General features: G+C 44.2%; 1 protein-coding gene across 1 annotated transcript; it reads left to right on the top strand.

Annotated features, from left to right (window-relative positions):
• The first annotated feature begins 412 nt into the window (after positions 1 to 412).
• On the top strand, positions 413 to 12,962 carry LOC147883501 (long chain acyl-CoA synthetase 9, chloroplastic-like). Its single transcript, XM_087399204.1, has 11 exons — positions 413 to 1,398; positions 1,543 to 1,623; positions 2,191 to 2,463; positions 2,703 to 2,834; positions 2,977 to 3,150; positions 3,242 to 3,471; positions 9,308 to 9,425; positions 11,476 to 11,607; positions 11,703 to 11,837; positions 11,959 to 12,165; positions 12,302 to 12,962. Exons 1-11 carry the CDS (start codon positions 952 to 954, stop codon positions 12,464 to 12,466), a joined length of 2,094 nt encoding a protein of 697 aa, XP_087255330.1. The 5' UTR covers positions 413 to 951; the 3' UTR covers positions 12,467 to 12,962.
• Positions 12,963 to 13,657: the final 695 nt, after the last annotated feature.

The following is a 13,657-nucleotide window of genomic DNA, read 5'->3' as shown; positions in this document are numbered from 1 at the left end:
GTGGGTTGGATGATAAGGGTGTTTAGAGACTACACCCCACCCACCTGAGAATGGATTTGGGGCAACTTGACCGGGGCAGTTTGTCAACACCAAGTGGTGGGTGACCCCACGAAGGGAGAGAAAGGGGAGGAGAAAACGAGGCACAAAATGGCAAATGACGAGGGGGGGGAGGAGCCAAAAAAATGTTATAATTAATAAAAAGAGAAGGGGCGCAAAAAAAGAGGGTGGAGGATATACGAGCCGGCGATTTTAAGAAAAAATAAAAGGAAAAAAGTGTGGGGGGTGTGAAAAAATAAAGAAAATGGAGAGAAAAAGGCTAAATTTGCAAGCAAGCAATCGTGTGTTGCTGATAAGGAGCCAAAACACCAACTCTTCTGTTGTTGTGTGTGAGTGCTTTTACGTGAAAAAGGCTAAATTTGCTTGCAACAAGCAACCATTAAGGCCTTTGAGCTTTTCTGTGTCCTCTTCGAATGAAGGCTTTCCTCGTTCTTGTGAGCTTTCTGTGAGCTCCTTCTTCCTCTGTTGTTGTTGTTGTTGCTGCTGCTCCTCTGCTTGATAAGAGCAAACCCATTGCAAAATTGCAAGGCTCTGAAAGAGCAAGCTTGACAAAGCACCAAGCAAGAAAGAGCTTGAGAGAATCATCCAAAACAGACTTGCTCTGCTCTGTTGTGCTCCTCCTGCTCTGCCTTCTTTGCTCCTTCTGCAACTCCTCTCCTGCATGCACAACCTGATAACACACACACACACACACAGAAACAGAGAGAGCAAACTTATTGATTCAACACCAGAATCTTTCTTCTCCTCCTTCCCCCCCTCCTCATCCTGCTCATCATCAGACACATTCCAGGCTTTTCGGATCGCTCAGATTTCTTCGGCTTGCTCGGACCAAGCTCTGCTTCGTATATATATATATATATATATAGCCATTGCAGCCCCCCTTTCTCGCTCCCCATGGGTGTCTTGATCGTCGGCCTCCTCGTCCCTGTCGTCCTCGGTTTCGTTCTCCGAAGTCGCCCCTCTAAGAAAGAACGTGGCGTCCCTGTCGACGTTGGTGGAGACCCTGGCCTCGCCAAACGTAACCACCGCTTCGAAACGCTCGTAGAAGTCCCTTGGGATGGCGCCACCACCCTTGCCGCTCTGTTTGAGCAAGCTTGCAAAATGCACGCTTCGCAGACGCTTCTCGGGACGCGAGAACTCATCAAGAGAGAGTTTGAGATCGCTGACGATGGAAGATCTTTCGAGAAAGTCACTCTCGGTAGCTATGCATGGACGACATACGGGCAAGCCTTGGAGCGAGCGTGCAACTTCGCCTCAGGGCTTGTAGCGCTTGGGCACCAGCAAGGGGAACGCTGTGCAATATTTGCGGAAACTCGGGCAGATTGGCTCATCGCGTTGCAAGTAAGCTTCGATTTGCCTCCGCTGACGTGATGTTTGACAGACGTTTGAATCGTATAACAGAGGCCGGTAAACGTACAAGAAAGCCTGTCACAACGAACATTTAGCAGAATTTTCTTATCCGAATGATGGTGGTTTTTGTTACAGGCTTGTTTTCGCCATAATTTCTCTGTGGTCACCATTTATGCCTCATTGGGGGAAGATGCTCTTGTGCATTCTCTAAATGAGGTAATCACTTGAGCAACCAGTCTGTTGTTAGCTATAGTGACATTGCGTATTTTCAAGTCATTATTTAAGGGTTGAAAGGCCTCCGTCGATTGCCTTTTAGCATCACAAGAGGATGCTCATTTTCTCTAAGAGCATTAAACTTTAAGGTTCAGGTTCTTATCCTGCCTCGGTCCACAAACTGTCGTTGAAACCTTCCAAGTCGCTTTAAAGTACATGGAAAGGCATAGTGTTGGATCGGTTGCTTGCCACGCACTGAGAAGAGCCATATTTTCTGCATCTTGTATCCTGCACGTATTTTTGGAGTTAAAAGCTCTTAACCTCTTTAGTCCTCTCTTGGAGAAGAGGTTACGCACCTTTCAGCGGTTAAATGGTGTGGATAGATCAAATTTTCCTTGGGGATCAGTGAAGGTGGTTGAACAATCTGCTTTTCGAGTCTCTCCTGCAGCCATACAGTAACGCTATTCGACTAAATTTGTGTCGCTTTGAAATCCCGCTTTGAAGGCATGTGACCTTGTTTCTCATAGATCCTATTTCACGTTTCTAATACAATTATCAGTTGCTTGTCAGACAGAAGTCACAACCGTCATTTGTGATCGAAAGCAGTTTAAAAAGCTTACCGATCTGGGTGGTAAACTGGAGACAGTCAAACACGTTGTATACATGGAAGAACTGGGTGATACTTCAGAGCCCTCGTTGTCTGGCATACCTAGCTCCTGGACAGTTGCATCCTTCGCTAAAGTAGAGACTTTGGGGAGCAACTCTCCTGTCGAACCAGACTTGCCTGGACCAGCAGACGTTGCCGTTATAATGTACACAAGCGGAAGTACAGGACTGCCCAAGGTTGAATTGCTTGTTTTAAATTTATTGTAGTTTTATTATTTGATCTTTAGGTTTTAATTGATGTTCCAAACATGCATTGCATACTTGTGCAAAAGGCTTGTGGAATACAACATTGTCTGGAGACCGTTGTTTCAAAAACATTAGCAAGGAGATAGCATCATTGTTTAGTATGTTTGGAAGCCTTGAGTGTTCTGCTGAAGTAAGAGAGAGTGTTCGTCGTTTGCTCTGTCAAATAACAGGGAGTAATGATGACACACGGGAATATCGTGGCAACGATAGCAGGAGTCATGCAGCTTGTTCCTGAACTTGGTCCTAAGGATACATATATGGCATACTTGCCACTTGCTCATGTTCTTGAACTTGTTGCTGAGGTGTGTAAATGTTAGGAATGGAAAGGTCTGATGCATTTTTCAAATGATATAGATCCTAAACTTTGCCTGCACAAGCATCATCTAATTATGGATTTGATTTGCTCCTTAAAATCTGTTTGACCACACTGGGGAGCACGTGCAGTGTTGTATGTGCGCAGTTGGAGCTTCAATTGGTTATGGCACTCCCTTGACTTTGACTGATACATCAAATAAAATCAAGAAAGGCACTAGAGGTGATGTATCAGAGCTGAAGCCTACTCTAATGACTGCAGTGCCAGCTATCCTAGACCGAGTCCGTGAAGGTGTTAGAAAGACTGTAAGTTGGGAAAATGTTTTGAGATGCCAGCTGTTCAGCATGCATCTTGGGTTAGACGTTACTGAAGATAGGCGTTTTTTGAACTTGGTAGGTGGAGGCAAAAGGGGGTCTAGCAAAGAAACTTTTTGAAATTGCTTATGCTAGGAGATTAGCCGCTATTGAAGGGAGTTGGCTTGGAGCTTGGGGTCTGGAGAAGCTTTTCTGGGATACTCTGGTTTTTAAGAAGATCCGGGCTGTTCTTGGAGGACGTGTTCGTGGAATGCTTTCAGGTGGTGCTCCACTGTCTGGAGATACACAACGATTTATCAACATTTGTATGGGGTAAGCCTTAAATCTATCCTTTGTCGGTGTGTTTTTATACCTGTTAGAGGATATTGAATGTTGCTTGTTGTTTTTTGGATTCAAGGCTCAAATTTTTTTGTCATTCCCTAGGTATTTAAAGGGATGACAGGATATTTAAAAGTATTAGTAGAGGCTTCACTCCCCCTCCCTAATTATCCTCTCTGTATTGGATGCTCTCCGAAGGAACGGAGGAGCTGCTGAGCACCCCCCTAATGAATCTACTGAATGGGATGCTGCCTGAAAGGACTATGAGATGTCTGGAACTGCTGAGAACACCTCATCTGGAATGAGTGACTGGTATGCTTCTCGAAAGGACTGAGAGATGGTTGGTAGAGCTGCTTCTTGAACTGAGCTTGTCCCTCTGAGTTACCGAGGTCCTCTGATGAATTGGCTCAACTGCTGGCATCACCAAGGGAACTACAGGTGTAGGCACTGGTCACTGCTACTATTGGTGGCTCGAGATCTGATAAGAGGAAACTGCATGACCGACCTCTCGGAGTAAAGGACCGAGTAAAGGACCCAACAAATGGGAAGGCCTCGTCAACCTCTCTGTTGATTGGTACTGCAACTGTGCCTCCCTAAAGAACTGAGGAAGGGGAACTGCGGAGGAAACTGCACAACGATCCTTACTGACTGCCGATGAATTTTCAACCTTCGTACTGTTGATAGCTACACCTGCTTACTCCAGCTGTGAGGGTACAACCTCTTGCTAGGCCTGAAATTGATTGGGTAGACTCTTTAGACGCCTGCTCCTTCTAAGTATCAAGGCCAATGGGGGTGGAAATCTGAACACTCCTGACGAAAAAGTGAAATGTGAGTCCTCCCGACTAAAGCTGATGTGGCCAACCGAACTTCAAGGGTGGAAGCCCCATAGGAACTGACCGTAGCTGATGAAGGGGTCTAAGGGGTAGAAGAACCATCACACCTATCTACTGCATCTGGGGTGTCCCTTGGGTGGAAGAAGGAACCATACTGCTCTGATACCAATGTAACATGGAGGACTAGCTGTGTGGAAATTAGATGAGCATACAAGGAAGACCTCAAGTATGAGATACACCTGATATCTTCCTAACTATACTACACTGCTTTGTTTATACTGATGGCATAAATGCCCATGACTAGTCTTGTAAATGATTGCCAAATCGGCATACAAAACTGCGGATAGAGCTACAGTACTGAAACAGGACACCCTACGTCACCCTTATGTTGGCTGAAAAATGCTGCTGGAGGCTGGGAGCTGAGTGCTGAAATGATGGGTGAGGCTTTCTTTAAATAGGGGCTGGAAGGGCCTATTTTGGCTGACCCAACCATCCCTAACTGGGAGACCAGCCAGTCGGCTGGTTGGCTGGGCTGGTTGGGCTGTTTACTCAGCCCCAAGGGCCGACCTGGAGGGGGTCGAGGCAGCCTATAAAGGCGCCTCCCCCAGCCCACTTTTGATGCTTGTTGCTGCCGTTTGGAGGCCCCAAAACGTGCCATATAGGCTGCATAGAGAGCTGCGATTGGCTGACAAGGCAGCCAATTGTCACTGCCACGTGGGCTTTTGACCCTGGTGGATGTGACACATGAGCACTCATATCCTTTATTCCTATGGTATATATATACTTGGGTGTTCATAATGTTAATTAGGGATGAAATGTCACACATCCTCTATGGAGACTGCCACGTGGGCTTTTGACCCTGGTGGATGTGACACATGAGCACTCATATCCTTTATTCTTATGGTATATATATACTTGGGTGTTCATAATGTTAATTAGGGATGAAATGTCACACATCCTCTATGGAGGCCCAGCAAAATAAAAAAAAAAGTATGAAAAGAAATTCAAGGCACACTCGCATGTCATGAAGCTCAAGTTATGCTAAGGCAGACTGCACAAAGCAAGGGAGTGGCACATGAAGTTGAGCTACGCTGGTAGGCTGGCACAGCAACTTGAAGGCAAGGATGAGACTGCTTGCAGCTTTCAAAACCTAATACAAAATGTTGGCCCCTTTCATCATTAATGATTCAAAATGGTATTTCTTGGAAAAGAGAACTGTAGATAGAGCGAATTAGTACCCACTACCGTCTCCAGTTTCGGAAGAGGCCTGCCATGTCCTGTACATGGCATAAAAATATACGAATCAAAAGCTCCAAAGGTAGCATTACAGAGCTTCAATATACACACCTCATAAGAATCAACTAACATTGCATTAAGCCATAAACTGTGCCTCGTATAATAACATTTTTCATTTGAGATCCCTAGTAAGTTGCACTGAGTAACCTCCATTTTGTCGCTGGATGGACTACCTATGAAACTGCATGCTCTTCCAACAACAGATTACTGTGCATACGTAAGATGATCTGAGCGAGCACTAGTCATTAGTGGTCATAGTAAGTGCTTGCTCGAATCACTGAAAACTGTACATTGATTTGGACAGAGTAAGTGCTTGCTTGAATCGCTGAAAACTGTGCTTGTTTTTGACAGCCATTAAAATGCCGATTGGGGATGCCAACAGACAACGAGGAGGGGGTTATGGCAGGCAGTGGTGGCAGGTGAACGAGCATCAAACATGACGGCATTGTGATAGGCAAATTACACTAGGGATACCCATTGGCAAGGGGGCTATTGGTGGTCCAAAAAGGGGCTGTATGGCCAATTTGAGGGTAGGTTACTCCCGAATTTCATCATGTGGGTAGGGGACGGGATGTTTATTTTGCATGTAGAGAGGTGGATTCTGCTGTGTGTGAAATGGTGGTGGGTGGGGCAGGTAGAGTAGGCCATGTAGAAGGGGAAGTAAACATTTGGTGGTGGTACGGGGGGGAAGGGGGTGAGGGGTGGGGGGGAGGAAGGGGGGCTGTACAATGCCGTGGCAGCAAATGCATAACAAAGAGGAGAGGGTCAAGTGTGCAGTAACCTTTGGGGGGGAGGGGGGGTTGGGTTTGTATGGGGCTATGCAAAGCTCTGAACAGATATCTTTGAAACGGTGACCCTTAGTCAAGAGCCGTCATCCTCTGGTGAAGTGGGCTGCGCACGTGTCCATGTATAGATGTGCTTTGCACCTCTTGGTTTATGAACGGGTATGACTATCATCTAAAGGGGTGTATCCCTTCGTGAAAGGGTGCACCCTTTTGTGAAAGGGTGCGAGTATGCACCTCTTCATGTGTGTGGTATGATAGGGTGTGCCATGAAGGGGCATGAGTTTGATTGTACCCATTCACGCCATCTTGTCATGTGAGAGGATGGAGAGGTCAATACAGAGAACATGTGGGGCAAAGTGTGAAAAAAGATCTCATGCTTTCTCTTCCTTTTGTTCTATGCGAAGTGATGTAGGGTTGGTATAAGGTGGAGGCTAGAAGTATTTTCATCTTTTCTTTTTGGGAAAGAGTTTTTTTTTGATACAAAGGTAAGAAATCCTTGTAATAACATTATTGATCTAAGGAACAAAATGTGAGTGTAATAATATTAGAGAATACCATTTTATATGCATCAGAATGTTTGAAGTGTTTAATCCTATGATGAGGCCTTTTGTGTAGAGAGTGGAGAGCCACACTCGAAACGCGTGCCCCCCAAATGGCATGTGCATGAAGCGTGCGCTCCTCGTGTGAAGAGTGCAACCCTTAACAAGAGGGTATATTACAATGCTATAAGTAGAAAGGCCTCTACATGAAACATGTGCCTCTTTGGAAAAGTTATAGATCCCAGCTACAACCCTCATGAAGGTTTGTGCCTCATGGAAACTAAGGGCATACCCTTTCGCAGGTGTTCTTACTTCCACCCATCCATCCATAATTTTTATGGTTAGAAAAAAATAGTCATTTTGACAACTTGGATTCTCAAAGCTCAATTTCACGATGAGGATATTGCTACTATGTGCCTTGGTGAGACATGGGTGTAAGCTTGGTTTGTGTGGAAGATGACCTCCAAAGTGAGCTTGGACTAGGTCTATCGCTAGGTAGTGAGGGCTTTGTCTAGAGGTATTTACCAAGGTACTAGGCCCTTTAAGGAGCGACTATCGTGACTTTTGAATCTTTCTTGTGCTTTTTGATTTTTATATAAACATGTCACAAGCCAATTTGCTCTTAGTGCTAGCCTTCTTGATTGTGGAGTCTATTGTTAATACAAATGTACACCCATTTGTGTGAGCATGTGTGCGCACGTGTGTAAGAGAGAAAGAAGAAAGTTAATTAATGGCTTTGAAATGCCCAAAGTTTATTAATGTCTTCGAAATGCCCAAGGTCTATGAGATTGAAAAAACTGCCCTTGGCTCAAGTCACTAGAAAAAAGGGCTATGATCATCCTTTGGCTGGAGGGTCCTCCTAGTCTGTCCTCCTCGCTTGCAAGAGTTGGTCTCTATGTTGTTGGGCATAGGAAGGAAAGCCGCCATGTGTCGTTGACCAAGATGGGCCAAGAAAACTTTGAGTGGAGCAAATCCGCTCTTGAATAGACAGTAATATATCGCATAAATTGCACATCTGTCTCTCACGTGGGGTGCCCTCTGCCTGTCCTGTCTCAAAACATAGTCAAGAAGAGGATACTCGGAACAAGCCAATCAAGATCCTCAGTGCATGTGGGAGATGGATTTGAGTATAGCCAGGGAGACCGGTGAAACCCTCCTTTGAGTTCAGGCATTAAGCTGAGCTTTATTGAAATCTCATGAGCCAGGTTGTGTACATGTGGAGTTGTAGGAGGTCCTCTCTAATGACCTTGTACACCTTGTAATGGGTAGCGGAGTGGATGGAGCCTCAAGGCTATATTGAAACGGTGGCAGTCTGTCAATATGGAGTCCAAACCATCTGCATGTCCGAGCATTCCAACTCCTCTGATCACCCATTGCTTTAGTGCCAGCCACGGTAGCCTGTGCTGTCGGGATGTTGTGGTGCCAAAGTCGCTGACTTTGTAAAGGTATGTGACCACCTGAAGGCTGCATCAAGCTGCAGAGTGGTAGCCCCAAACTCTGCTAAGAGGATATGATGTGGGACCACGGGCTTGCTACGGATTGTGCGAGCAAGAAGCATAACCTCTAGTTGTCAATCTGCCGAGCAAGAAGTAGAATGTCTAGTCTCAATCTGTTTGATATATAGGTCTGCCCCGTAAAAGGGACTGCTGTACATCCTAGCTCGACTAACAAGAGGGTCGAATAGAAGAGACTTGGTCTTGGGGTCCTGAAAGTGGGACTGAAAGCACTGATGCTAGAATTCGGCAAGTTTGGTATCTGCTCAGATGTTCCTACATGGCTGTTAGATGTGCCTACTACTTGATTGATAGATTTTGAGTATTTATGATAAGATGAGAACACAAAACCAAGTATTATATCATGCTGATGAGTCTAATAGGAGTTGTCTTGTCAAATAATATTTTACAGCGCTCATTTGATGAAATTTATGGACTTGAGGCCACGATCTAATACTTCACAAGCAGTTGTAGCTTGAATGAAGAGATTTTGGACTACCTTTTGATTAGCCTTCTCCTTTAGTGCTAGCCTTCGTCATGGCTGAGTTTGCCCTTCACCTCCGGAGTGCCGACAGAAACTCAGTACGAAGACTTTGTATAAATGGATGCTCAAGTATGTGTGGGTGTGTGGATTTGTATGTGTGAGAGCATATTTTTATACTATGGTCTACACCCACTGTTGGGCGCTGATGAGGTCAGGGGGGATGTCATAGTAGCTAGTCCCTGCTATGCATGATCGAGTTTATGGTTTTCAACCTTGTGAGTGACTATATGAGATTGAAACTGCACTATGTTGTGTTTTTAGACGATCTAATACTAGTGTGCATGATCTTTCTGATATGTCATTTTGTAATAACAGATTTACAAATTCAAATTGTGTGCAGAACACCTATTGGCCAAGGGTATGGTCTCACTGAGACATGTGCTGGAGCTACATTTTCAGAGTGGGATGATACCACAGTTGGCCGGGTGGGCCCTCCAGTTCCACATTGCTATGTCAAGGTACCTTCCTGTATTCAACACCTTGTTAGTCATCACCATGTCGTAGTGCATGCATGTTTATATGGGAATAAGGGCGGCAATCTTTGTTTCTTTTTTGTTTCTCTCTCTTTTTGTGGCAACAGACTCCATACATCTTGTAATTGCACAAGTCTCTGAGAAGTCAGTAGGCACTTCTGTAAATTCTATGTTAGAGTATAGTATCAATGCCATTCCTGTAGGAGAGCAACAGGCTTTGACCTACGCCAACATTTTGTTGGGACTGATGCACATGCCAATGAGCATTGCATGCAGCCCATGCGGAGGCTGGTGGAGTTAGCTTAGGACTGCCACATGAAAGCCCTTCTTTGGGCTGTTTTATGACTGTCATATGGACTGATTTCACGCCAGTAATGGGGCTGGAATTTCTGGCTCTGAACAAGTCTGCAAAGAGAGGGACTGGAAGACGACCCCCTGCAGGTCTGCTGTGTTGTAGTCGGCTTGGCAGATCAGTCTGTTGGTAAGCCTTGGAGCTTAGTCTGTCCTACACAAGGCTGGTCAGTTGATTTACTGAATGGGGACCGTGGTTGGGGAGTTGGAGGCAGAAGCCCTCCTCTTGTACATATAAATACTCCAACTACTGAAGGAAGGAGCCCCTTCTCTTACTCTGTCAGTCTCTGTGTTCATACAGGTGTTCTTTGCTCAAGTTTGCCGGAGGGTGTTGATTTCAATCTGTGTTTCTAGTTTCCTTTCTTTCCAATGGGTTCATGGATGCCCATCCCCAACTTCGGTGAGGTGAGTCCTTAAATCCAGCTTGCAGAGACAACCTTTGAAGCATGGACCATTATAAAAGATGAGCAACTTAATACGAGTGCTTTACTTCCAGAACACTTGTTTACAATGAGAATGGAGAAATGGGATATGTTGCAGGACAAGATCGTCCAGGATTAATTGGCAGCTGTGAGCTATAGGTTAAATAGGAATGAACTGGTAAAGCTCCTTTTGAAGATGCTTCCATGAAGCTTCAAGGATTTTGACTACCATGACAGACACACTAGCCCATTAAAGGTTAGCTAATGCATGCATTCTAGTTCTCTGGACTAATCCTAGTCCTCTGGGGTGTCCTGAACTTGCACATAAACAACTTTTCTCTTGTTGACCTAAGTCAACATTCTTTGACCGAAGTCAGAATTATTCTCTTATATTTCTTGGAGTGTCAAAATACCTTCTTGTGACACTTCTTCCTTCCCACAGTCCAAGATATGGTTGAGTAGGAGGTTACATCCTCATGGTAGATACTACATTGTCATGATAAAATCTTGTACAATGATGCTCTTCTGTCTCAGGACTATGATTGAGATGCCTTGTCACGTTTGTACGTCTATCTAGTAGGAAAACCTGTGGATATCTTTGGAGTAAGAAAACTTGGGTCTGAATTGATTTCGATAGTTGTGCAAATGCTTCTCTCAGGAAGATCTGGAACTGGGTCCTACCTGAATTAGCTTTGGTTGAATGGAGTTATATTGACCTAGTGGTGTTTACTGTTGAGAATGGAGCATGTAAAGTGAACTACCAGATCTTCAATAGAAGGTAGATAGCATTCCAAGTCGATTTTCCTTGCAAAAAATGATAGGCACAGCAAGCAATGCCATGAAAGAAAGTGCAAGCACGGTGGGTAAAGATTCTCAGCACAAGGGCAAACATGGCTTCAGACCCTTGGAGGATGTTTGTGGTCCTCTTAGCTCGCCAATTGCTGTATTGCTGATAGCCCCTCATTTTACCCATCCCTGGTCACAACAAACTATGATCTATCTTTCCAGATTTTGAAAATGAATTCAGGAACAGGTATTGATGCCTTCCAATCTTTTTTCTTAAACTTCAATGTAACGGCTAACATATGAGACCGCTGTTCTATAATTAAAGGACCCACCGTTTCCTGTTGCAAGGGATGTGCAGTGAAAGTTGCCCTTTGTGGCTATTAGGGATATCACCTCCTTCATTCCATGAGTTGAGATGGTGTATCCTGTCATTTTTGAAGGAAGCTAAGAGTTGTTTTGGCTGCTATATTTGACAGTTAATAAATTGGGACGAAGGAGGATACACAATAAAGGACAGCCCAATGCCAAGGGGCGAGATTGTACTTGGTGGACCTTGTATTACTCTTGGATACTTTAAGAATCAAGAGAAAACAGAAGAAGTTTACAAGGTAAATTTGCATGTTTGACTGTTAAGTGCTAAAGTTTGAGATGTTTCCTTGATGACCTCAGTATATTGTGTTTGGTGATGAAATCGAACGTGCAGGTGGATGAGCGAGGTCTGCGGTGGTTTTATACAGGTGACATTGGACAGTTTCATCCAGATGGTTGCTTGGAAATTATCGATCGCAAAAAAGATATAGTGAAGCTTCAACATGGTGAATATGTTTCACTTGGAAAGGTCTGGCCCATTTGTTGGCAGCTTGATGGTGTTATCTGTCTTAGGTCTTAAAAACAGCAGGATGTTCTGATACTGGTAAATGTCTCAGGGTACTCCATTATACCTTTATTTGATGTGACAGGTTGAAGCTATCCTTGTTGTTAGCCCCTACGTGGATAACATTATGGTACATGCTGATCCCTTCCATAGCTATGTTGTCGCCTTAGTAGTCGCATCAGAGCCAGCCCTTGTAAGTTGGGCAAATAAAGAGGGCATTCAACACAAGGACTTTGCTGATCTTTGTCAGAAGAAAGAGGCTGTAAAAGAGGTTCTTCTCTCTCTTCAGAAGGTAACTAAAACAACCATGACATTGTGTTTTGCCACAGTCCAAAGTGACATTTTACTCTGCATCAATAGATCTGTGTGCTTGTTAAAATGCTTTGCCAGGTTGTTGAATTTCACTGTTTTTTTTGTGTCATACCCAGGTGGGGAAAAGTGCCAAGCTAGAGAAAAGTGATATACCATCTAAAATCAAGCTTTTGTCCGAGTCTTGGACTCCAGAGAGTGGTTTAGTGACAGCAGCCTTAAAACTGAAAAGAGAAAATGTGAGGAAAGCGTTTGCTGAGGATTTGAAGGCACTGTATGCTTAAAGATATGTTCGGTCCATCTGCAGAGTTTCCTTTTGGACTTGAAGACACTCACATTTTTGATCTCAGCCTCTTTTGCATCTCTGTCAAGAAATCTTGTTTTTTTGGTGCACTTTCGGAGTCAAGAGTCCACATTGGATTCCTTTTAACGTATGCCCATTGAGGTTGGGCGTTACATACTGTTGACAAGGGGAAGTTTGAGTTACTGTTGATGTTTTACGCCTGTTATAAGTTTGTCACCAAGTGTGAAGTTCTTTAACCTTAAGATGGAATTGGAAGTTGTAGAATGCTGTCATGTCGAATTGAGATGCTATAAGCACAGAAGTCTAAGAAATTGGCATCTCCACCAGACTGGATTTCTGTGAAAACCAGAGATTATTGGACAAAGAGCTGGCGCTATAGGTCTTTGATCATAGGATGGTAGCACCTATATGATCAAGATGGAGTATTGGGTGCCTTTCTTGCAAAGCACATGGGGAGAGCCTAGCACAGCACAATTAAATGAGATTCCATTCGTTTCATAGATATGATATGGTTTATGGACTCTGTTTTTTTGGTCATATTTGTAGCTCATTTATATTTGCTAAAATTGCCAGCAGATGAGAGATATTTGTGACATGTGAGTGTATGCAAGGCCCATGAGCAAAGAGTCCTAGGTTTGCTTCTAGTTGTCAAATTATGTCACCCTTCAATGTCCTTCCTGTTCCCTCTCTATGGAGATGCTTGTTAGTTAGGGTGGGGCGATAGCTCTTGGTGTAAGCTCCCCTGTGCAGTTCCCTAATTACTGATCGATTATAAGAAATGAGGAAAAGGGTCTTAGAGATCCCTAACGATAAGAAGGCAGATTTAGAACAAGGAGCCACACAACCAAAATCCCTTTTCTCACAAAATTTAATGAATGGTGGACAACAAACTGGAAGTCTTTCTTGCTGAAGAGGACTGAACAGAGTTCTAAGCCCTACGACTGTGGGCAGTAAAGAAGAAAAAGACGGTATTCTTTAGGGGGCACAATGCATTTTATAAAGCGCCTATAGATGGGAGTTTTTTGAATGGGAACTGAAGGGTTATTTGATTGCCATAGTTGGAAATGGCTGGGCAGGACTAAGTTCTGGAAACACATAGTAGCATTTAAATGGCAATGCAAATTGGCTTGAGGTAGCAGGAGTATTCCAAATAGGGCATTTTTACTAGGAT

The sequence above is a fragment of the Dipteris shenzhenensis genome, chromosome 28 (genome assembly GCF_047967505.1).
Source record: "Dipteris shenzhenensis isolate YYH24624 ecotype China chromosome 28, Dip_SZ_1.0, whole genome shotgun sequence".
Lineage (NCBI taxonomy): Eukaryota > Viridiplantae > Streptophyta > Polypodiopsida > Gleicheniales > Dipteridaceae > Dipteris > Dipteris shenzhenensis.
This window is presented reverse-complemented; position numbering and strand designations above follow the sequence as displayed.

Bases quoted from the DNA above. Each gene is read 5' to 3' on its own strand.
- LOC147883501 (XM_087399204.1), top strand. From the start codon at position 952: ATGGGTGTCTTGATCGTCGGCCTCCTCGTCCCTGTCGTCCTCGGTTTC. The intron at 1,399-1,542 runs GTAAGCTTCGAT...TTTTTGTTACAG, and splicing joins ATTGGCTCATCGCGTTGCAA to GCTTGTTTTCGCCATAATTT. The intron at 11,838-11,958 runs GTCTGGCCCATT...TTGATGTGACAG, and splicing joins AATATGTTTCACTTGGAAAG to GTTGAAGCTATCCTTGTTGT.